Genomic DNA, 23,689 nt, shown 5'->3' with positions numbered 1-23,689 from the left:
TAGCCTTTGAACACAAACATGATAATCCATACATTGTAACTGTTCATAATCCGCGTGAGACCTTAGGCTATTAATGCTTCTTCAGAGACTGTATCAGAACTTATTCCTGACATCAGGGTTACATAGTGGGTTCCTGACAGAAGTGGGTTCTGTGGGGGATCCCATCTCCTGCAGGGTTCGTACCAGCGCATCTGTCTTTTAATCTGCACTTAAATAATAACGCTTAGTTGAATTACCATTGTCTTGTTTTAGATAGAAAACCAATTTTTTTTGCTAACAATACGATTATCCTTCGCTTGACCAAGATGAGCCTTCAGCGTTTAGACCTCTTCTGCTGCTGTGAGTGAGCACATCAGTAGCACTAAGACCAGGCGGTGTTGATAATCACTCATCTCTGTTTAAATGTCGTTTTAAGTATTTGTCTAAATTCAGTTTGTTCAGTTACTGGAGGCTACATTTTCTAACTCATCATAAATCAGTTTATCGGCTCTTTGGGTCTATGTTTTATAGCTAACTCACCTTTAGAATATAGTTTCTTTTAAAATTAGATATTTCGTGGGAATTATAATAAACTATAATCAATCAAGTAATCAACTAAAGTAAGAGAGATTCTCTAGCCATACCTACCATTATTTTTTTTTACCCAGGCTAATGTTGCTTCCACATTAAATGTTGCAGAACGTCAGCATTTCCCCTAGGAGTTAATCTTTTGAGAAAGGAGTATACAACTCTTTGAGAGAAAATAAGATTTCTGCTGTTCACATCTGTCTTGAAGTCTGATTGAATTATTTGTACTGGAAAGACTCCTATTAAAGTACATGCTGGGCTTATGAGGGCAGAATAATAACCAAGGAATTAACTCCTCGCTTGTTTTGCTGTATTTAATCCCTTCCTTTTAAGAAATTTTATTTGGAACATACATAGAAAAAAAAAGTGAAAACCAACCACGAAAGTAAAAAAATACTGTCTCACCTCCCCCAGACCTTGGTTATATCCTTCCAGGTTGTGCTCTGCTTCTGTTAATCAAAGTCAATGTTTAAATTAGTGTGGATTCTTTAGTAACAGTGAAAGGTGTTAATATTCCATTTGCAGTAATTTGTTTCCTTTTTGGAATATTTAGGATATAGTTAGATTCTTACAATTTATTTAGAATTTTTCTTTCAGTGGAATCAGCCTCTTGACTCTTGTCCTAAATTGAAAGCTTTCTCCTAGGCTCAGTAAAGAATATTTCCAAGTAAGCAATATAATTATACTTAAAAAAAAAAAAGACTTTTAGGTCAGAGTGCCAGTATACATTGGGACTTACTTTTTCTCTGTGCTGATACAGACCTGGTGCATCATCCTGTGTGTCCTCATGTTCACTACGTGCGGTCGACTGGTTTTTAAATTATTATTACAACCAAGTCTGTTACTCAGGTGCTCTCATCAGATGTTCCTTCAGGAACAGACACTGAGGAGGAGGATGATGGCATGAATGACATGAATCAGGAGGTGATGTCATTAATATGGAGTGAAGATTTAAGGGTGCAGGACGTGCGACGGCTCCTTCAAAGTGCACATCCTGTGCGTGTCAATGTGGTGCAGTACCCGGAACTCAGTGACCACGAGTTCATCGAGGAAAAAGAAAACAGGTAAAGGAGAACACGTCGTTATCTCTTGGCAGAGGTTTTTAGTGCTGAAAACCCTAAAAAGATACTTTAAAGTACCGTGTATTTTAAGTTCTCTCCCAACCTAAATAAACCATACATGTTTTCAAAATATTTTGGTATTTGATGACATATGTTGTATTTCAGAGCCTCCTCCTCTTAAAATATAGCTATGTGCTGTTTAGAAAAGACGAATCTAAAACCATTTTGCTTGTAGTCACCTCAAGAATTTACAAACAAAGCAAAATGCTGAACTCATTCTTGTGTGGGTTGACCAGAAAAATAAAATGTTTTGAGTTTTTTTTTTTAACATGTAGTTTAAACTTAACACTAGTATTTTTCTTTCTGATGTGATAGGTAATACTGTATGAGCCTTCTCTCCTGCCACTCTCTGACACCTTGATAAATTGTAAGACTCAGTAGTAAGCAACGTCACATGCCTGTGGCGTTCCTGAGCTGTTGCCTTGGGACAGTTCAACTTGTATTTTAAAATTCTCACCTGTCCTTTTATCTACCTTGTCTCTGTCACTTGTCATTCTTCTGCCACTGTTTTCTAGTTCTCCTGACTTTACTTACTATATTGTCCTGTTTAAAGGGGAAGGGCCGTCTACACGTAGGCACAGGCTGCTGAAACTCTGAGTTAGTCATAATCTCCCTTCCTCTCTGCACATACCCAGGTGTCAGTCACCTTGAGTGGGGAGGTGGAGTGACGGAGAAGTGAGGACATGGGACTTGGCGTGGGCTCCGGAACCAGGCTTGGCCGCTGTCTGCTGGGCGACTGGACATGTTACTTACCCTCTTGCTGCCGCACTTAGTTCAACTGTGAGAATAGGCATGACTGCGGCGTTCACAGCCTCACAGGCTGCCCTGGGGATCAAGCGGGCCATTTCTGCATAGTGCCTCAAACACTGCCCAGTACATAGCAAAGTTCAGTGCAGTCAGCCGTTGTTATTATTATCAGAGTTCACTGATTCTTTGATGCTGATTTTTTTTTTTTTTTTTTTTGGCGGGAGCAGTTTACTCTTTACTAATGTTAGGCCCTCGGTCACTTGGAGCTGGTGTACTCGGTGACGGCCTTGGTGCCCTCGGACACAGTGTGCTTGGCCAAGTCCCCAGGCAGCAGGAGACGCACAGCCGTCTGGACGTCCAAGGATGTCACTGTGGTTTAGTCCAAGTACTGAGCTAGCTGCTCAAACACATGGTTCACAAATGACTTCGTGATGCTTATGGCCTTGGAAGAGGTGCTGATGTTGGGGTACACCTGCTTCAGCACCTTGTAGATATGCATTGACTATTCTTTGCACTGGTTACACCTTTTGGACTTCTTGTCCCCAGAAGCTACGACCCCTTTGGCCCTCAGACTGCGGCTACTGTCCGTGCTCAGTACCTTGTCCTCCTGCACCTCTGACAGCCAGGTTTTACTTTTCAAATGCCTAAGGAGAATTGGCTTGGTTTATAGAGCAGCTGGTTTTAATTCAAACCAAATATGAAACAAAAGAAGGAAGTGTCTCCTCCTCAGAGTTTCTAATGGTAGGAAGAGTATTAAAATGAGAATACTGTGTTTGAATGATTCACCCACATCTTTGTGTGGATTTACTTTGATGTGACTTCATTATACACAGCACGTTTGCTTTGAAATAGTTGTCTACAAATTAAAGTATGGTTTTTTTTGTTAAAATTTTTTCACAAGCTGGTTTTCATTGTAATTATAGATTGCTCCAGTTGTGTCAGCGAACTATGGCTCTTCCTGTAGGACGAGGAATGTTTACCTTGTTTTCATATCATCCTGTTCCAACGGAACCATTGCCTATTCCCAAGTTAAATTTGACTGGTATGTTAAATTCTGGACTCAGTGAGAAAAGAAAATGATTAAGTATATGTGTAGTGGAGTTCTTTTGAGTTATTTTAGTTGCAGCCAAAGAAATGCTCTTTCTATCCCCAGTGATTTTAAATATTGTTTATAGCTCCTGTAGTGGTTATCAAAGCTCAAAAAGCAAATTAAACTAAACACTGAGGGAAGTAGGACAGAACCCATTACTAATTTTTGCTTTTAATGAGACCATTTCAAGTTATAAAAAGGCACTAGAGAAAGTTTAGGAAGATATTACTGATAATGGTGAGATTATTGAACTTTAAATAATCTTACAGTATAAGACATAAAGATATTTAGTCTTGAAATATCTTGTTATATCTTACTGTGAATAGATGATCCTTGTACAAAAACGAGAAAATATGCTAAGCAAAAAGAAGAAATGGTCACCCAAAATGTTCCTGCTTGCTAGAGTTCACTAATGTTAACATTTTGATTTATTCATTTCCCAATTTTATTTCTCCATTTTATAATTTTATATGTTTAATTATCAGAAAGTTTAAACCTGTTTTAGAAATTATTTTAAAAATTTACTATATAGTGAGCATCCTTCTATTTCTAGCATATATATATATATATATGCATACACACAATTATATTATGTATATATAATATACATTTTTAATCAACAACTTCATTTTTATTTGCTCCAAAGTATTTACTTTAATGGAATATAGTTTATATAAACAACCTGGTATTGTTGGAAACTATTGTTTATTGCTATTACAAACATGCTGTTGTGGTATATTTATAATTTATTTAGGATAATTATTTAAAAGCAGAACTCCTAAGACAGCATGATTTTAAGGCTTTGATGTAACACACTGTCAGATTTTTTTCTGGTTGGGCGCATGGGTTTTTACTTCTGCCAGATATGAGTGTGCTCGTTTCCCAATATTATTGATCATAATGAGTTTTATAGTTCACATCCATTTGATCTGGTTTGAATGTATACTAAAGGTGACAGTTGTATATAATTGAAATTGTTATTGAAAATCCCTTTAAGTATATAGTATATATGGTTTTATGAGACTTGTACAAAATGTGTATATAATGTATACAGTAACGTATAAGATATATAATATATGCAAATACAATTCCACGGTACTTTAAGTTGCATAATTAAGAAACCCAGGCCCCTCTCAGATTTGTAGGAAGCTTGTGATTTAGCAGCGTACAGAAAATGAGATCAGCTGGGTGAAAAACACATTCCCATGTCCCATATCACACCTGTTCGTGGTGCCATAATCCCACTGAGGCACATCCAGCAGAGTTACCTTCAGTATTTAGCTGTTCTCTCTCGAGATAAAGCAACCATGGCAACATCTGAACAATTACTGAACCTTGATGGAGGGCACTGTGTGTAGGTGTTCCTTTTATTAGTTTTTCACCTCTTTGAATGTTTTTATATAAAAGTTTGGGTTTAAAGGAAAATCTCATGCAAAATTGACAAATGTTAAAATGTATTAAATCTGGGCAGTAATATTTGGGTGGATGTTAAAAAACAAATACATGAGTCATTGTTGTCTCTTTCTTAGTACATTTAGGTCAATTTGCATAATTTAAAATGTATTTACGACATTCATCCAAAGTTTTATCCTTTTAGTCATTCTGCTATGGCCCCCTCCAAACACCACCTCCCCCCCAGAAAAAGACGATCTTGTTTTAGTAATAAATTCATTTAGGAAAAAAATAATTACTTGAAATCGTTCCTTAACCCAGGCTGATTTTGCCTGTTGAACTTCTAGTTATTCTTATTCAGGAAAATTTGCTTTACCCCATTGCCTTTCGTGTTCTGTTGTATGTAAATATTATGTCTTATGCATATGATGAATTGCTGTTCTAGAAATTTTACTTGCTTTTTCATTATTAATCTCTTTGCCATTTTTGAGAAAGTAAAAGTATAACTCACAAGCTTGTCACCTGTGTCGTGCTATCACAGACCAGCATTTGAGTTAGTTTTTAGGTACAGAAAGCAAATGGTAAATACAAATTTATTTTATGCTTGTGTCTGTGTGTGCATATACAGACTACAGATGAGACACTGAGTCTGTTTAAAATTTACATAACTTTCAGAACTCCTTAAAAAACCCATTTTCAAACCTGTAGTGAACTGTATAACTTTATGCAATATTTAGAATATTTCTTTTAAATATCCATGACTTGAACTCATACAGAATATTAAAAATATAAAAAAATTCAATGTATTCCTATATACAGTATAGATCAAAATCAAAACACTCAAGAAAAGAAATTCAAAGAAAACACGGCATCATGAACATTTAATTTACATTGCTCTTAAACTGACCATAAATTTAAATTTAGTGACTACTCTTACATTTCACTGGGTAACTCAAGTGTATACAATGATGTAGTTTATATAGGTATCTTTGAATGCAATTTTGCATTTTTAACAATAGCATATAATTAGATATCTGTATATAGAGATAGATAGAGATAGAGCAGATTCGTAAAGGCCACTGTCTCTTTTTAAAACGTCACTTTTCCTTAACCAGAGAAAAAAATGGGATGGTGTATTTGAAAGTAACATCATTGCCATCAATCCCATTTTGGAATTTATTATTCATGTAGTTTGTGATGTTAGTTTTCATTTTATTTTTTAATAAGCTTCCTACTGTTTGAAAGGAAGATTTCAAAGTAGTGGGTTTCCTAACCAGATCTGTATAAAGTTGAGTTGGTATCAGTTATCTTACTATAGTCCCGTGTATTTTAGCAGAAAGAACAGTGAGTTATTTTACACAGTTACGGTTTTTCCACTTGGCATCAGGTTTGACTCATATGTATAAAAGTTCGTGCATAATAAACTAATATAATTCCAGGTGTTATGGGGGTAAGGGTTTTGAATGCAGGGAAAATAATCTCTGTTCTCAAAAATCTAAATTTAACAGTTTTGTGAATTTTTATTCTCTCAGTTTTAAATTTTGTTTGCCTGAATAGGGCGAGCCCCTCCTCGGAACACAACAGTAGACCTGAACAGTGGAAACATCGATGTGCCTCCCAACATGACAAGCTGGGCCAGCTTCCACAATGGTGTGGCTGCCGGCCTGAAGATAGCCCCTGCCTCCCAGATCGACTCAGCTTGGATTGTTTACAATAAGCCCAAGCACGCTGAGTTAGCCAATGAGTATGCTGGCTTTCTCATGGCCCTGGGTCCTGAATGGGCACCTCACCAAGCTGGCTACTCTCAATATCCACGACTACTTGACCAAGGTGAGAACTCGTGCTCCCAGTCCTGGCATTGTGCCTCCCTTGGGCGATTACAGTAGCTCCTAATTGTTATCTTTGCTCTTCTTCATTCTTATACCTCTAAGTCCACTCTTTCAGCAGGCAGGTGATCTTTGTAAAGTATGCATTAGGGTGTATCACTTCTCTGCTCAGAGTGCTCAGTGATCTTCCATTGCTCTGAGTGTACATTCCAGGAGCCTCTGTGATCCTCCTCACCGCTCCAGCCTTACTTAGTGCCTCTCTTTCCTTTGTTCCCCACATTCCAACCATAGAGACTGATTGAGCAAACCGAACTCCTTCTCTTGGCATAAACTCTTCCACTTTTATGCCATAAAAGTTTGCGCATGTAAAGTGTCTGATTCAGTGGATTTTATTATGTTCACAGAGCTGTGCATCCATTACTACTGCTAATTTTAGAGCATCTTCATCACCACACCAAGGATCCTCATACCTCGTAGCAGTCCCTCTCTTCCCCTTCCCTCCAGCCCCTGGCAAACTGCTAACCTACTTTCTGTCTCTATAGAGTTGCCTATTATGGACCTTTCATACAAGTGGAACCAAACAATCTTTTATGATTGGTTTCTTTTGCTTACTGTAACGTTTTCAAGGTTTGTCCATGTTATACCATGTCTCAGCACTTCATTCCTTTTTATTGCTGAATAAATATTTCATTGTGTGGATATACTGTATTTTATTTATCCATTCATCGTTGATGGATATTTGGGTTATTTCTATTTTTAGGCTATTATGAAAAATGTTACAATAAATGTTTATGTACACATATTTGTGTGGATGAGTGTTTTCATTTCTCTTGGGGATATTCCTAGGAGTGAAATTGCTGGGTCACATGGTAACTCTTATTTAAATTTTTGAGGAACTACCGAAATGTTTTCCAGAGTGAGTATACCATTTAATAATCCCACCAGCAATTCATGGGGATTCCAGTGTCTCTACATTCTTGCCTACACTGTCTTTTTTATTACAGTCATCCTAGTAGATGCAAAGTAATACCTCATTGTGGTTCTGGTTTGCATTTATTTCCCTGATGGCTAATAACATTGACCATCTTTATATGTGCTCTTAGGTCATTGTATGTCGTCTCTAGAGAAACATCTATTCAAATCCTTTGCTTATTTTTTAATTGGGTTGCCTTCTTATTGAGTCATAAGAGTCCTTTGTGTATTCTGGATACTAGTCCATTAACAGATACATGATTTGCAAAAATTTTCTCCCATGCTGTTGTCTTTTGGGTTGTCTTTTCATTTTCTGATGGTGTCTTTGAAGCACGAAAGGTTTTAGTTCTGATGAAGTTCAGTGCATCCATTTTTTTCTTGGGTTGCTCTGCTTTTGGTGTCATATCTAAGAAGTCATTGCCTAACCCAAGGTCACAAAAATTTACACCTGTGCTTTCTTCTAAGAGTTTTTTAGCTTTAGTTACATCTTACATTTAGTTCTGTGACCCACTGGCAGTTAATTTTTGTGTATGATGCAAGGCAGGGATCCAGCTTCAGTTTTTGCATGTGGCTCTACAGTTATTACAGCACTTTTTTTGGAAAAGTTTGTTCTTTGCCGTTGAGTTGTCTCGGCACCCTTGTGGTCAGCTGACCATCAACGTGAGGGTTTATTTTTGAATCACCTCAGAGTCATTTGCATGTTCCCTCACCTGACATCATTCTCTCTCACTTTGTAAATTTTAGTGCCCCCCTGTTCTACCACTTTTCCTGGCTAATTTGTACTCATCCTTCGGGTCCTATTGTAAATTTCACTTCTTTAAAAATTCTTCATAATTCTCCAGTCCCTCCTAATCTAAATTAAGCTCTGTTAAAATACTCTTTCATAATCTTGATATCTTTTCATTGATACGAGCTTTTAACAATATATTTAATTTTTTTGTTTAATACTTTTCCTTCCAAAGGGCTCTGACTTCATGAGAGCAAGGGCCATGTCTCTTTAGTTTGCTCTTGTATTCTTGGAGCCTCTCGCTGTGCCTGTCACGTAAAAGTACTTACTGAGAGTACTGGCAGGCAGTATTTTATATAAAACGACATTTTTGTTTTGGTAGTGACTTAAGTCTCAGTCTTGTTTCCTCTCTTAGGGTCATGAAATGACAAGCATCGGACTGCTGCTTGGTGTTTCTGCGGCTAAACTAGGCACCATGGATATGTCAATTACACGGCTTCTCAGCATTCACATTCCTGCTCTCCTACCCCCGACGTCCACGGAGCTCGACGTGCCTCACAACGTCCAGGTGGCTGCAGTGGTTGGCATCGGCCTCGTGTATCAGGGGACAGCTCACAGGCACACTGCAGAAGTCTTGTTGGCCGAAATAGGTATGACAGTAATAGTGCTGTGGTTTCATGAGCATCCATTTTTCCCGTTCTACAGGAACCAAAGTAAAAATAATAGTAATAGAAAAATAAAAATTAAGGGAAAAATTGTAGCTTTTGTGAGCATAGAATGATCTGTACTAATTAAAAAAAAAACTACAAGTAATGTTTTCTAAAGCTCATGTTATTATGCAGTTATTAGTCTGCATTCTTACTTGGCCAGCCTATTCTGAGCTCCCCTGGTCCCATTTAATGAGGTAGCCTGTGGTCTTAATCACATGTGAGCATGCTGTTTATCTTGCTGTCTTTACCAGGCAATGTCTAGCAGTGGTCTACATTTAAAATTCAAAGTTGACTAGTTTTGATCCCTAAAAGCGCAGTGTTTATTCCGTTGGGCAGCTGCACTTCTAACAGAATGGGAGTGATTGACTCTTGCTTTCCTCCTTTATATGCTGGAGGGTATGTTAGTGATGAAATGCCTTTTCTGTGTTTTCAACTGAGTCTGCATTTTTTTTTCTGAAATCTGCCTTCCATATAGTCATCTTTTTCTGACAAGTTTGGAAATGCTATTGGCATTATTGGTATGTTCAGTAATTTAGATACGTACTTACATGTCTGGTTCTATCCTACTTGGGACCTTTCTACATGTATTTCAGGATCGCCACAAAGCTGGCCCCGGCATCTCTGCTTCAGGGTATATACCTGTGGGTCTGCTGCTCTGGCTCTGCTCCAGATGCCTTATCCTGGGACCCAGGCTGGAGGGTGTGCTTCTTTTATGGTGATGACAGAAGGGCAAAAGGGAGAACCAAATAATGGAAGCATGTTTCAGACCTTTGCTGACATCATGCTTGCCTGGATCCTAGGTCACAGCCAGGTACACTAGGAGACTCTGTCAACAAGAGTGTGGATGTGAATGTACAGCACTGCGGGCAGGGAAGAGTTGGGATCAACAACTTAGTCTACTATAAGGACGAAATACACTGTTCACAAAGCTGAAATTTTCCTGTTAGCAAAATATGTAATAGCGTTAAGTTGTTGGCCTGAGAAATACTTATTCAGGAGATACTCAGGACTGGCTTTTAAAGCTTGTTCACCTGCAAGGTGATTTAGCATTCTTCGGCTGTATCACAGTGATATCTGGTGATGCCAGCATTACACAGATCTCCCAGCCACGACACACCTCTTTCACATTGTATGTAGAGGGTTTCATCTGGATTCATATGCACGTGCTCTTTTGTATAATGACCGCCAGAATGTTCAAACCGTTTTTGTACTGCCCTTTTCACATGTCATTGTCATAAGTGGCTTTTAAAATTTTATATTGTGCAATCATTGAGTCGGTGTTTTGAAAATTGCCTAACCATTTTCTTACTTTTATAGGACTTTTAGGTTGTTTTCAATTCTTTGCTCTTAGGCAGTAAACCCTGCAGTGAATACTTGTGTTTAATTTTTTTCTTTCTTTAAATTTTTTTTTTTTCCTGGAGATGAAATCCCAGGAATGTGAACTTTTTTTTGGAGGAAGGAGTCTTTGTATATAATACACTTTGCTACGCAAAAGGGATGGAGTTAGAGTTAGGGGATGCTTTTTGGAAGTATGAATTTGCATCCAGCCAAGCTTTTAGCATGAATATAAAGAAATTCTATCACAGTAGGACTGAGTATTATATAGATTCAGAGTAAGTGTCTGGATACATAATATTTAATGCTTAAAAATTTAAGTATCTCTCCTGCCTGTTATCAGTATTTGAACATGTTTTCACCACATCTAGTGAATGAATTTGAAAATAACAGAACATCAACAAAAGGAAAGAAGTTACAAATTGAAGCTTTTTATATGCACCTCTCTCCTTAAAAAAATTTTTCCTACTTTAAAAATAAAAACAAGATTTCACAATATTTTAAAGTCATTGCTTTCAAATTGGCAAATTGAAAGAACCAGTCTGGGGCTTTATTTTGTAGTAAACCGACAGTTGTGGACACCATTTGTGATAATGTTAGATCTTTCTCTGGGTTTATGTTGAATCCGTAGTTCTTAGGCAACTTACTAGAAAGGGACTCTAAAAAGTTCACAAGTCTGGATTTTAAAAGGCCAGCTTGAACTGTGTTGCTTTCTGTTTTCCAGGCAGGCCCCCTGGTCCTGAGATGGAATACTGCACTGACAGAGAGTCTTACTCTTTAGCTGCTGGCTTGGCCCTGGGCATGGTTTGCTTGGGGGTAAGCAGAGTCTGTGCCTTCAGATGCTTCAGTTACAACCGACCTCTGCTTGTTGAGACAAATAACCTTGACACTTTGCTCTGAATACCACTCTGCTTTACTGTGACTTGACTTAACCCTGATTCTCAGCTCTTTCTTTGTTCTGGATGTTTTTCAAAATGCCAGATTGGGGAATGGAGAGAAAGTGTAGTGAAGAGTGGGACTTTTAAGGTTTCTTCCCCCGTGACTTAGATGTAAGTGTTCATGAATGAACCAAGGGAATGAAGTTTCTTGAAAAGAGTTCAAGACATAAGATGAAGAAGTGGCAGCCCACTCAGTTAGAAAACAGGAAACAGTGGAAATGTGTGTATGAAGGGGAGCCTTAAGAGTCTGTGATAGTTACTAAATATAAACCATAACCCGCTTTTGGCGCCCTGGTGCTCAACATGTCCCAGAATGTTGCCATGATAGCAGCTGGTTTGTGACCCTATCCAAGAGACATAGTATAGAATGACCAGAAATTGCATTAAATTGCATTAAATGCCACCATCACCTAGAACGTGGGTTCTTTGAAGAACCACCAGAAACTGAATTGTGTAAAGAAAGGTCTGTTAGGTTTTTGACTCTTCACACTTGATGCGTGAACTAAAGAGGCAGATGATACAAGGGAAAAGCATCATACTGGGAATTAGGACCTGAGTTCTGGTCCTGACGAGTGAGTCACGTCGCTAAACGCGGCACTGTCTGGTGATTAAGCAACTTGGTAGATCGTAGAGCCAGGCTGCCTTGTTTATATCCTCACTAGCTGTGTGACCTTGGATGTAATCTCTTTGTGCCTCACTTTCCTCATCTATAAAATAGTAGCTATGTGATAGAATTGCCATATTAAGGAAGTTAACTCATGTTAAACACACCGAATTGTGCCTGGAAGAGAGTTAAGTGTTCAGGAAGTTATTTTTATTATTGTAATTATAGCTCATAGGCACAGAAATGGAAGGGTTCAGGTGTTCATGGTTCAGGTGCCATTGCGTACCACCTCGTATGTTCTTTAACTGTTAGTGCAGTTAACGGTATTTACTGAAATGAAAGTATTAACTTGTATGTAGATGAACTGTAATTTTAATGTGAATTATTAATAGATTGAGTATTAGCTCATGAGAAATACTTATTTTAATTGATAGCCCAAAATACCCAGCTGTGAAGTTAGTTTATTCTTTTCTTTGCCATGAGAGTGTGTTACAGATCTTCTTCCGTTGAGATTTCCTTTCACGTGTCTGTTCCTCCATTTTCCAGCATGGCAGTAATCTGATAGGGATGTCCGATCTCAACGTGCCTGAGCAGCTTTATCAGTACATGGTTGGAGGCCACAGGCGCTTTCAAGCAGGGATGCACCGGGAGAAACATAAATCTCCAAGTTATCAAATCAAAGTAAGTCCAAATGAAGCAACAGATTGAAATGCTGGAAGCTAAGAGGTCAATTTGAAAATAGTAGTTTTCATACCAACCTTTGTAAAATTTGTTAACTAAGTGTACGCTAGTGTTCAGAAGAATTTTATAATAATTCAGAACTCCTTTACACAAATAAACTTTTCTTTCGATAGGAAGGAGACACCATAAATGTGGACGTAACTTGTCCAGGTGCCACTCTGGCTTTGGCTATGATCTACTTGAAAACCAATAACAGGTACTGCATCTCCCCTGCCCATCCCTTGTCATGACAGTGTGACTCCGTTTCTGACCTCAGTAGTAAAACTAAATTACCTTACTTACTCCCCTGTGCTAGATCAGCCTGATTTTAGTGCTCTCAAATACTTCAAGTTATATAGATTTTTATCTAGAAATAGTATATTTTGTTATTGTAATGGTATCTGACAGTATAGTTGCCCATTTCTATTCATTTTTGTTTTTCAGTTGAGTCACTGACAATCCAGTGATATCCACATTCCTTTTCATTAATTTTACATGTTATTGTGAGGTCTGGTTGAATCAGAAATACTTAGCGTTACTATATTTCAGGTTACCATTCACAAAAGTGGTTTCTGCTTAGTTCAACAGCTTTCCTAATGACCCTACCTTCTGCCTCTGCAACATTGAGTAATTAGTGCTGACCCTTGAAAGTAGATGTTGGCATTTGTTTTTTACGTCTTGCATAGAAGAGTAAGTTGGGTAGGAGACATTAAACCATGTTTTAAGTCTTTTAATTTAAAGAGCATTTTAAGATTCAAGAAATTTTTCAGTGTTGTAAATAAATTCCTTTTTTAGAAAAACCGAGTATTTGCAAAATTAACAAAAAGTTTGGTTAAAAACAGATTTATTCATTTACTGTTGGGATAAATGTGTATGTCATTGCTTTCCTGGCATTGGAGATATTTCAGTGAACAAAATATAACTAAAAATATCTGCCCTTACAAAGCTTATAGTAAGATATACATACATACGTAATAAAAATTATGTTTGGAGGGTGGAAAGTACTATGGAAAAAAATAGGGCGGTGGTTGCAGTGGAGAGGAAATTCTTGAAATCTGTCTTGGAATTTTTATTTGTTTGTTTATTTTTTGGAGGAGAGGTAATTGGGTTTATTTATTTTTAATGAAGGTCCTGGGTTCAATCCCCAGGACCTGTGCATGCTAAGCACACACTGTACCACTGAGCTACACCCTCCCTGGGATTCTTGATTATTTTGTCCTCTTCTCGAGCAGTAATGCTTGCTGATATCCTCCACCAACAGATCCATTGCAGATTGGCTCCGAGCTCCTGACACCATGTATTTGCTGGACTTTGTGAAGCCAGAATTTCTCTTGCTTAGGGTATGATACTTTGCAGTTTTTCACTTCTTTTAAGATATGTAGTCTGTTTGTGGTTCTCAAGTTTAGCTTGCAAATATAAATGTCTCTACAAGGGAACCTGTAATGTTAAGCCATCATGCATATATGTAATTGATAGTATTCTTTTGAAATTTCCCAAATATGACTGTAGGAATTGCCAAGAAAGGCAACTACATTGGTATATAAGACTTGGAGTGACATTTCAACTTCCTCATATTATTATTCAGAACTTCCTAATAGCAACAAGGGAGGGACTTCATTACCACTTTGTTTTACATTCTTTCATTATTATTAAGGATGCAGTAACACTATTAAGGGTATAATTAGTGATAGTAATTGATATAATTTCCTCCAATTTTCCCTCTTCTTTAATGTTTAAATGTATGTTTTTAGCATATGGGAGGCTCTATGTAGATGGAACTATGAATAATTCTTATGTTCATGATTTTCTTTATGGAGCAAGTTTTCAAAAATTCTCTACAACTCCTCCAAACTTTGATGATGATCAGTTCAGTTTTTTTGTGATAAAATCTAAGTCTTCAGTTTATTTTAATGAGTAGCTTAAGTTGATACTGTATATATTTAATTTTTCAAAATTTCCATCAGTTGGGAACCGATTCTTAAGTTGTCCTATTTATAATGTTATCATTGTTGCAGAATCTATGAACTTTGCCTGCTGTAATTGATTTTTCTGTATTGCATTTTTAAGACACTTGCTCGATGCCTGATTTTGTGGGATGATATTTTACCAAATTCCAAGTGGGTCGATAGCAACGTTCCTCAAGTACGTGAGTATAATGAATATTATATCTTTAATCACATAAAATTATGTGGGATTTCCAAAACCCTATAAAATACTTTTGAAGGCAATATTGATGATTATGACATTTCTTTAATACATAGTAACTTTCATTTTAAGATTGTGTGCTGAGCACAGACCATAGCCTTCCTTTTTTGGTTACAGAGACCTAGAAATTATGATTTTTTTAAAAAACATTAAATGTATCAAAGGACCCTAAAAAAGTGTTTTTGATATTTTTATCCTGATTAAGTACACATTTATCTAAGATACTGTTTTACTTTGTGGGAATTTTTTTATCTTGTGTATAGTAAGTTGTTTTAATTACTTTATGGCATATGTACCCACTAAGCCAAATAATTAAAAGTAAGTAGACTGTTTTGTAAAAACTCCAAGTCAAATATTGTAACTAAACATTGCCCTTTAATTAACTGTCCATGTCCTCAGTATCTTTTTTTGGGAAAATAAATCTATCTTTGAGAATGCTAGAGTGTTTCCTCTATGTTTTAATAAGAAAATTTCAAAATAAAGAAAGGTTGAAAGAACTTTATACAAACATGTGTACAACCAGATTCTACAACTAATATTTTACTATATAAACTTGTTTTATCACATACCTGTCCATTTATCTATTCCTCTATCCAATCTATCATTTTTTGATGTTTCAAAGTTAGTTACAGACAGTAGTACACTTTTTCCCTTAGTATTTCAGCATGTGTATCATTAACATTAATTCAGTATTTACCCTGTTTCTTTTCCTTTTATGATAAAATGTATACATAATGAAATGCACAAATCTTAAGTGTGTCATTTGATAAGATTTGACTAGTGCATATGCTCGTGGAAACAGACCTTTATCAGAATGGCCAGAAGTTCCTTCCTGCCCCCTCCTACTTAGTATGCACTTACTCCCCACCCCCAAGGCAACCAATTTTCTGATTTTTTCCTGAGTGTATTAGTTTGTCTGATGTAGAACTTTAATGGAATCACATACAGTATATACCCTTTTGTTTGTGACTTTTTTTAACTCAGTGTGATTTTGAGATACTATTGAGTAGTGTCAATAGTTAGCCTTTTGATTGTTCAGTAGTATCCCATTGTGTGAATGTACCATAGTTTCCTCTCTTATTCTCTTTTGTTGAATGCCTAGGCTAGTTCCAGGTTTTGGTTATTGTCAAGCAATCTACCATAAATATTCTTATAGAAACATTTTTGTGGGCTTATGTTTTAATTTCTTTTGAGTAAATACTTAGGATTGGACTTACCATGGCATAGAGTACATAGTGTGTTTAGTTTTATAAGGACTGGTAAACCTTTTTCCAAAGACGTTGCACCGTTTTACACTTGGGCCAGCAGTGTATGAGAACACTGGCTGCTGCATGACTCGGCAGTGTTTGGTGATGTTAGTCTTTAATTTTAGGTCTGCTGGTCCGTATGTAATGATATCTTATTGTAGTTTCAGTTTGCATGTTCATTTTCATTTGCTTATTGTTTCTTCATATATCTTTTTGAATGAAATAATCTTTTTATATCTTTTGCCCATTTAAAAAAGTTTTTGTATTTGTCTTTTTATTATTGAGTTGCTAGAATTTTTTATATATTCTGGAAACATATCCTTTGTCAGATAAATGTTTTGCAAATATCCCGCTAATCTGTGGTGTGCCTGTTCATTTTCTTAGAATATTTTTGATGAGCAGAAAAATTTTTAAATTTGATAGTGTCTGATTTATCAATTTTTAATTATATGGTTGTTTTTTGTGACCTCTGAAAAAAAAATTTTTGCCTAACCTGAAGATTATTTTTTCTAAAAGCCCTGATGTTATAGCTTTTATATATAATTATGTAAATCATCTCAAAGTAATTTTGTTTATAAGGGTAAGGCCTGAGGTTTTCATTTTTAAAAAATACATATATTTTGTTATGCCAACACTGTTTGTTGAAAACACCCTCCTTTCCTTGTATTCCTGTGACTCCTTTGTCAAAAATCAGATGACTGTTGTCTTCTATTCTTTTTCTGTCTTTTCTACAGACTGCTGCGTTTCTAGTGATTTATCTTTATGTGTACTCACTTTCTTCAGGCATTTCGTTTTCCTTTTAGTCCATGAAGTGAATTTAAACATTTTATTTATTGTACTTTTTAGTTGTAAAATTTGCATTTTTACCTTTTGTTACAATTTTTGCTTTTTCTGAAAGGATTTTCTGTGTTTTCAGTCATTATGAGCATATTGTCCTTCTAGTTAGAAGAGCTGCTTTAAAATCCTCTTAACGCCAGCAGTGTGGTCATTTCAGGATTGTTTTCCTTTGTCTTTTCTTCTGAGAATAGGTTGCATTTCTTGTTCTTATGTTAGGTCATTTTGATTTGTATCTGGGACATTGTGCAGGTTGTCTTTTGAAGACTCTGGTTTCTGTTTTATTCCTCTCGAGTGTTGATACACATGTACATACATACACATGTATCTGTGTGTGTGTGTGTCCTCACAAATACACACACACACACACACAAATACATTTTGTGTCCAGCCTTATCTCTTGCTTGCCAGTTGTAATCTTAGTTCAGTCCTTTTATCCTATGTCCTTTCCTCAGAGTCTGCCCTGGTCACACATGGTTCATGGGTCAGGCAGACATTCAATTCCTAGCACATTTAGATGTCAAAGATATCAGTTCCTTTTGGAAAGTGCCCTTTAAAATGTATATTGTAGGAAGAAATTTTACTTTTTCTTCCATTCCCTCATTCAGCATATGTTTTTTGATCATTTGCAAATACAAGATGCCATTCTAAATTCTGTTACGTTTAAGATGCACCTGACTTACAGATTGCCTTCAAGACAACTTCAGTTTACTAAATTTACTAAGTTTAGTTTACAAAGTGAAATTAAACATGTACACAACTATATTCTTAAATTTATCTCAGCTCTTTTTTTAAACTTTTGTAGAAATGTGATCCTTGGACTTTTAATATAAAGTTATCTCTCGGACATTTCTTCTGCTTCAGACTTTATTTTAAATTTGGTCTTACATCAGGGATGCCCAGTAGGACATTCAGCAAGTTCACAGTTCTGTTTGTTGATACTGCCTGTTGCTCTCATTTTCTCCTAGTTCTCACCCACTTATTTCATTGATTCTGTAGCAGGGCCCCTTGTAGGGAGCAGCTTGGCATCAAAAGTGGGATTGAAAGGGTCACTTTGTAAACTGCTTATTTGTTCGAACTTAAGGCATGTTTCCAGTACAGTAACTAGCATCTTCATAGCACTTTTTCCTTCATAAAAAGCTTTACTGTACAACCTAGTGTCTTTTCTTTTGGGGGGTGTTGCGCTGTAAATTGTTCAAGTACTGCCCCCTGTGTGTGGGTGGGAACAGTGTACTACTTTTGGTTTTTTGTACGTCTGTGCATCCAGTAGACCATGAACTCCTCAAGGGTGGCTCCGGTGTCTTTTCCACCTTTCGTTCCTGGTAACCAGAGCACGGTAGCCAGAGCGCAGTACCTCACTGTTACATGGAAGACTGGTCCAAAACCACCCAGCTAGGAGGAGGTGGGACAAAACTGAAACTAGCTGTTAGGACTTCGGAGCTTGAGCTTCTTGTGTTAGACTCTACAAGACAGAGAAGATTGGGGTCTTTTTATTCATTCCCTGTGTGCCTCAGTCTGCCCTTAAGTGATTACACGTTTCCCTTTGATTCCTCCTTATATTTCTCTTTTTTTTTTCTTTTAACTTCAGGAGACTGTAGAAAAGGTAATAAGGACTAGATTGAAGAGTGTTTTTCCCCCCACAGTTATTTATAACCCACGCTTTTAGTGATGCTTTTAACACGTTGATCGCTGTGTCACTCAAATCTGGGTGACAGTTGTGTTTCCTCAGGGGCACCTGATCCACAGTAGGCGATCAGCATGTTAAGTGATTTATGACCAAGTGTGGTCTTGTGATAGAGTGGTACAGATCAGTGATGGTGATGATGATGGTGATAGCAGCTAACACTTAATAAAGAACCCACTGTGTACCAAGAGTTAATGTTAAGAGCTTTGAGTAGTTTCAGTCCTCTAATTCTCACAGAAACCTAGAAGGTGGGAACTTTATTGTGCTCATTTTACACGAGGCACGACTTGCCTGCGGTCACAGGGCTAGTGAGTGGCCCTGCTGGGATTAGAACCCAGGCCTTAAAGCTCCAAGGGTACGTGCCCTTTTGAAGACAAAAAGGAGCTTATAAATGCCAGCTGTCAGAATAGAAGTATTCCGTCCTGAATGATGTTACTGCTAAGTATATGAATGTTATAATCAGATTATCCATGTACATATTAATTACTCACTTTGGAGTTGTATCAGTTTTTTCAGAATGTCATTCAATTTCTGTATAAATAACATTCAAAATTAAAAATAAAGACGAGAGGAAGGAAAAAAGATGGAAGTGGTTATCAGTCTGTGTTACACAGCCAACATAATTGCTTATCTCATTGAGATTATCAGAAAAGGTATTTTCAAGTTTTTGATTTGGTATTTGAATTTGGTATTCTGAATACTTACTGGTTTATTATAGAAAGCATCCTGAAATGTAACTCCTCTGAACAGTCTTCTAAAAAGACTTACAGGAATAAGTCTTCAGAGTGTTATTTCTGTGTACTTGCATATTTTTAGAAAATAAATAGCTTTATCTTTTTTATTTATATTTTTAAGTAAAGAGAATCAAATCAGTTCTTGGTTGTTAAAGCTAGATATTCTGTGTATCTTTTTAAAATACATTCTCATTCACTATGTGTACTAAAAGGAAAGGGATATGTTTCTTAACAATTCTTACAGATTAACATATTGACAGTTTGGCTTGGCTAGGCAGTCTGGTAACGTACCTCACCTCTGGTAGACAGGGAGGTTCATACTAGAAACGTTTGTGAGGAAGAAGTCAGTGTCTCTGATTAGAGTCTTCTCCAGTTGCTTTTTTTCCCCACTTTTCTTACTGCTTCCCCTCTCCTCTGCCCCATCTCTACTCTGTGGCCATCATCTTTGCTTTTCAGTTCACAAGAGTGAAATATTATTACTCTGTTATTGATTCATAATATACTTAAGTCCTCCAGTTTATATTCATTCAGTCCTATTCAGTTATTTGGCCCATCTTAGATTTGAAATATGATTGCATCCAATATGATGAAAATACAGGCCTTTGAATGAAATGGTTTGGTAAAGCTTTTTTTAAATGTAATATGGCCAAGCTAAGCAGTATGTTATTCTTCAAATTATTAAATACTTGTAACTTGATTATTAATGTCCAGGTATTCTTGCTTTCTGTTTTGACAGATTATAAGAGAAAATAGTATCTCTCTCAGTGAAATTGAATTGCCTTGCTCAGAGGATTTGAATTTGGAAACTTTGTCGTAAGTCATGTAATGTGTAATACAAACTAGCTACTTAAGCATCTGTTGAGTAAATAAATTGAAATATAACGTGTAGGAGAGATGCTGTCCTTGATTTGAGTAATTCTGAATCCTCTGTGTTTCTAACCATTGTTTATCAAATATTCACAAGTTTGTTTTTTGTTTAGCTCCCTAAAATACAGAGTTCTTATCCTCAAAAAGTAATATCGGAGATTTAACTTCTCCGTATCCCTCTTTTATCCTTTCCATTAAAAAAAATTGGCAGTGATTTCTAAAAATTATTTTCTTTTGCTGCATTTGAAACAGTATAGGCAAGAGACAGACGTTATCAGTAGGAGCCACATGGTGCTTCCACTGAAGAAAACACTGCAGAAATCTGTTGATTGGGTAGAGGCACAACTGAGCATTCCCAAAAGAATATCAACTAATTTAGAGAACAGGAGTATTTATTATTTTTACCCACAAATAATAGTAATAGTGAACTTTAAAGCAAAACAAGGACAATATTGAAATTTCTTGTGTTCTGTTTTCAGGCAAGCACATGTCTACATAATTGCAGGAGCTTGTTTGTCTCTGGGTTTTCGATTTGCTGGCTCAGAAAACTTATCAGCATTTAACTGCTTGGTAAGAAAGAGCTTCGTTTACTCCATTCTATTTTCTTTTTTGCAGAGCCTTAGTATTCTTCTTTCAACCTAAAATTTTTTCTTTGTTTTTCCAGCATAAATTTGCAAAAGATTTTATGACTTATTTGTCTGCGCCTAATGCTTCTGTGGTAAGTCTTTTTATGATGATTCTCCTGGGGAATAAAATTAAGCTTAAAGAAAATTCGCTGATAATTCAATTACTTATGTGTTGCCAAATATCTGTGCAGTTTGTTTGAGTTTAGAATGGGAAATTTGAAGCTTTGGCTCATCTTTGTATTTTTGTTCTGGGGTGTTAATCAGGTGAGAATATGATTACCTGATTCACCAAATGAAGGATGCACAGGTATCTAATTCTTGTGACAAGAGAACAAATAAGAAAAGCCGTAATCTTCATGGATTGTTTTTTTCAAATTTTTTAAAGCTGTAAGCGTTTATAGTCTAATGATGGCTGGTTTAGTTTCGATAATAAAGGAAATGTAGCACCAGGGTTATCGTGTATCATCGCTTGCGTTTCCAGACAGGTCCTTACAACCTGGAGACTTGCCTGAGTGTGGTGCTACTGTCTCTGGCCATGGTGATGGCCGGCTCGGGGAACCTAAAGGTTTTGCAGCTCTGTCGCTTCTTGCACATGAAGACAGGTGGTGAAATGAACTACGGTTTCCACCTAGCCCATCACATGGCCCTTGGACTTCTGTTTTTGGGAGGAGGAAGGTAAATGAATATGTTTTTCCTCAATGAAAAGATCTCGTGAGCACGATCTCTATGAGTGACTTATTTTGATTTAGAAGCATGAAAATTTTCGATTCTCACTAGCTGTTAGCTTATCTAGGGGCATTATTACACTTAAAAAGGCTTTTTAAAAATAGTTTACCCAACAGTTCCTGCCCCACTTAGCAGAGTTACCGTCCTCTCTCTGATATACTTGGTTGGCATCACTGCGTTTCTCAGAAGAGTCTGTACTCAGTAGTTCATAGCATCACTCTTGTTCCTCACTGTTTAATGATTTTACTCTCCTACTGAACTGCTTTCTCATAACGGTCATGAACTCTATCAGTCACCAAATTCTGTGAGTTTTCCTTCGACTCTGTGGCTTGCTGTTTAACTCTCTTACTGTTGTCTTTTGATGACAGAATTATTAATATTTTTCTTTTATGGTTTGTACTTTTTTGTCCTTCTTATGAAATATTTCCTTAACCACAAAAAGTGAAAATATTTTCTTACTTATTTTATAGAAGATTTTTAGCTTTTCCATTCACGTTTAGATTTAAAGTCTACCTGGAACTGATTTTTCTGTATGTTTTTTTTCCCCAGTTGATGCCCTACTGTTATCAGTTTATCCTTTCTCCACTGTTCTGCAGTACTACCTTTGTTATAAATTAAATATCTTTATGTATGTTTTTATTTCTGGACTGTCATGTTCAGTTGTCTGTTTTTCTGTACTTTCACAGCACCCTATTTGTCTTTATTAGTGTGGTTTTATGGTAAGATTTGATATCCGGTAGAGGAAATCCTCCAAACTGGGATTTCTTCTTCAAAAATGTGTTTTTCTGTTCTTGACTCTTTGCCTTTTATATAAATAGTGGAATTCATTTGCGATTTTTCCACACTAAATAACCTGATAAAATATTGATCAGAATTGCATTGAGTCTATCCATCAGTCTGGAGGAATTGAAATCTGTTACAAAATCGAGTCTCTTCACCTGTCAGTATGGTGTATTCCTTCATTTATTTAGCTGTAGTTTATGTGACCTTGGCCAATGACACAATTTCTACAAGTCAGTACATTATTTACACTCTTCTTTAAGAATGTATTAAACACTGGAACGCACCTTTCCAGAAGTACAGAAGTAAAGATTATTAGAAAGGTGCGCCTTTTTTTTTGACAGATTTTGTAGAACTTTCTTCCTTTATCATTTATTTGTATTTTGGGGGGAGGTAGGGTTTATTTTATTTGTTTGTTTGTTTGTTTATTTTGATGGGGGTACTGGGGATTGAACCCAGGACCTCATGCATGCTAAGCACTCACTCTGCCCCTGAGCCACACCCTCCTTCCTCCTTTATTGTTTAGAATTAAGAATGGTTAAGGAAATATTACTGTGCAAATTCTTATTTTATGATTTTTTAAACTAACTGTCCTTTCAAAATAAGCCCTGCATTTATTGTGTTCTCCTGTTCCATCTCTTCTCTCGTCTCATCACACACCGCATGACCCTGCTTGCTCTTCTTTCATGCTCAGTACGTTTTCTCCCGTTCTGCTGCTGCTTTCCTATCGGTTTCTTATCTTTGAATAGTTACATGTACTCTGTGACAACATTTACATTTCTCATAGCATAGTTACACCCTTATGCTTAATTTCAAAATTTCTGACATTAATATCTAATGTTTAGATTTTGGTTTTATCAAAGTGGTAAAGAGAAATGGCCTAGTCTATGCATTTGTCAAAATAGATGTATTTCCATATTTAAATTTTGAAATCTCTTCTTCATTAAATATAAGTGTGATGATAGATGCTCGTTCTTTCTTAACACCCCGATTGTTTAAAAAGACAGGGGAAAAAGATTTGGGGATCTGTGTATGTGTATACGTGTAATAAGAGATATATGTATATTGACTAGCGACAACAGTGGTTTTATGTGATGTCCTGAGCCATCTTGCTTTCAGAATATCTAAAAGAAAAACTCTAAAAGTTCAGACTAATCTGCCTGTTTGCCATGCTGAATTTGAGCAACAGTGAAATAACTTAAGGAAAATTTCAAAAGAGTTTATTTTACTAAGAATT

The 23,689-nt window shown here is 36.5% G+C and overlaps 1 protein-coding gene across 1 annotated transcript in view; it reads left to right on the top strand.

Annotated features, from left to right (window-relative positions):
- Positions 1-23,689, top strand: part of ANAPC1 (anaphase promoting complex subunit 1) — an 83,909-nt gene that overhangs the window by 33,788 nt on the left and 26,432 nt on the right. Inside the window, 14 exon segments of the mRNA XM_014558298.2 lie at positions 1,417-1,631; positions 3,359-3,477; positions 6,475-6,689; positions 6,691-6,747; positions 8,858-9,092; positions 11,212-11,303; positions 12,576-12,710; positions 12,884-12,966; positions 14,011-14,089; positions 14,817-14,891; positions 20,190-20,266; positions 20,800-20,890; positions 20,985-21,038; positions 21,428-21,621. Coding sequence (XP_014413784.2) covers positions 1,417-1,631; positions 3,359-3,477; positions 6,475-6,689; positions 6,691-6,747; positions 8,858-9,092; positions 11,212-11,303; positions 12,576-12,710; positions 12,884-12,966; positions 14,011-14,089; positions 14,817-14,891; positions 20,190-20,266; positions 20,800-20,890; positions 20,985-21,038; positions 21,428-21,621 — 1,721 coding nt within the window.

The sequence above is a fragment of the Camelus ferus genome, chromosome 28 (genome assembly GCF_009834535.1).
Source record: "Camelus ferus isolate YT-003-E chromosome 28, BCGSAC_Cfer_1.0, whole genome shotgun sequence".
Taxonomy (NCBI): domain Eukaryota; kingdom Metazoa; phylum Chordata; class Mammalia; order Artiodactyla; family Camelidae; genus Camelus; species Camelus ferus.
The sequence above is the reverse complement of the archived record's forward strand: the minus strand, read 5'-3'. Positions and strand labels throughout refer to the sequence as shown.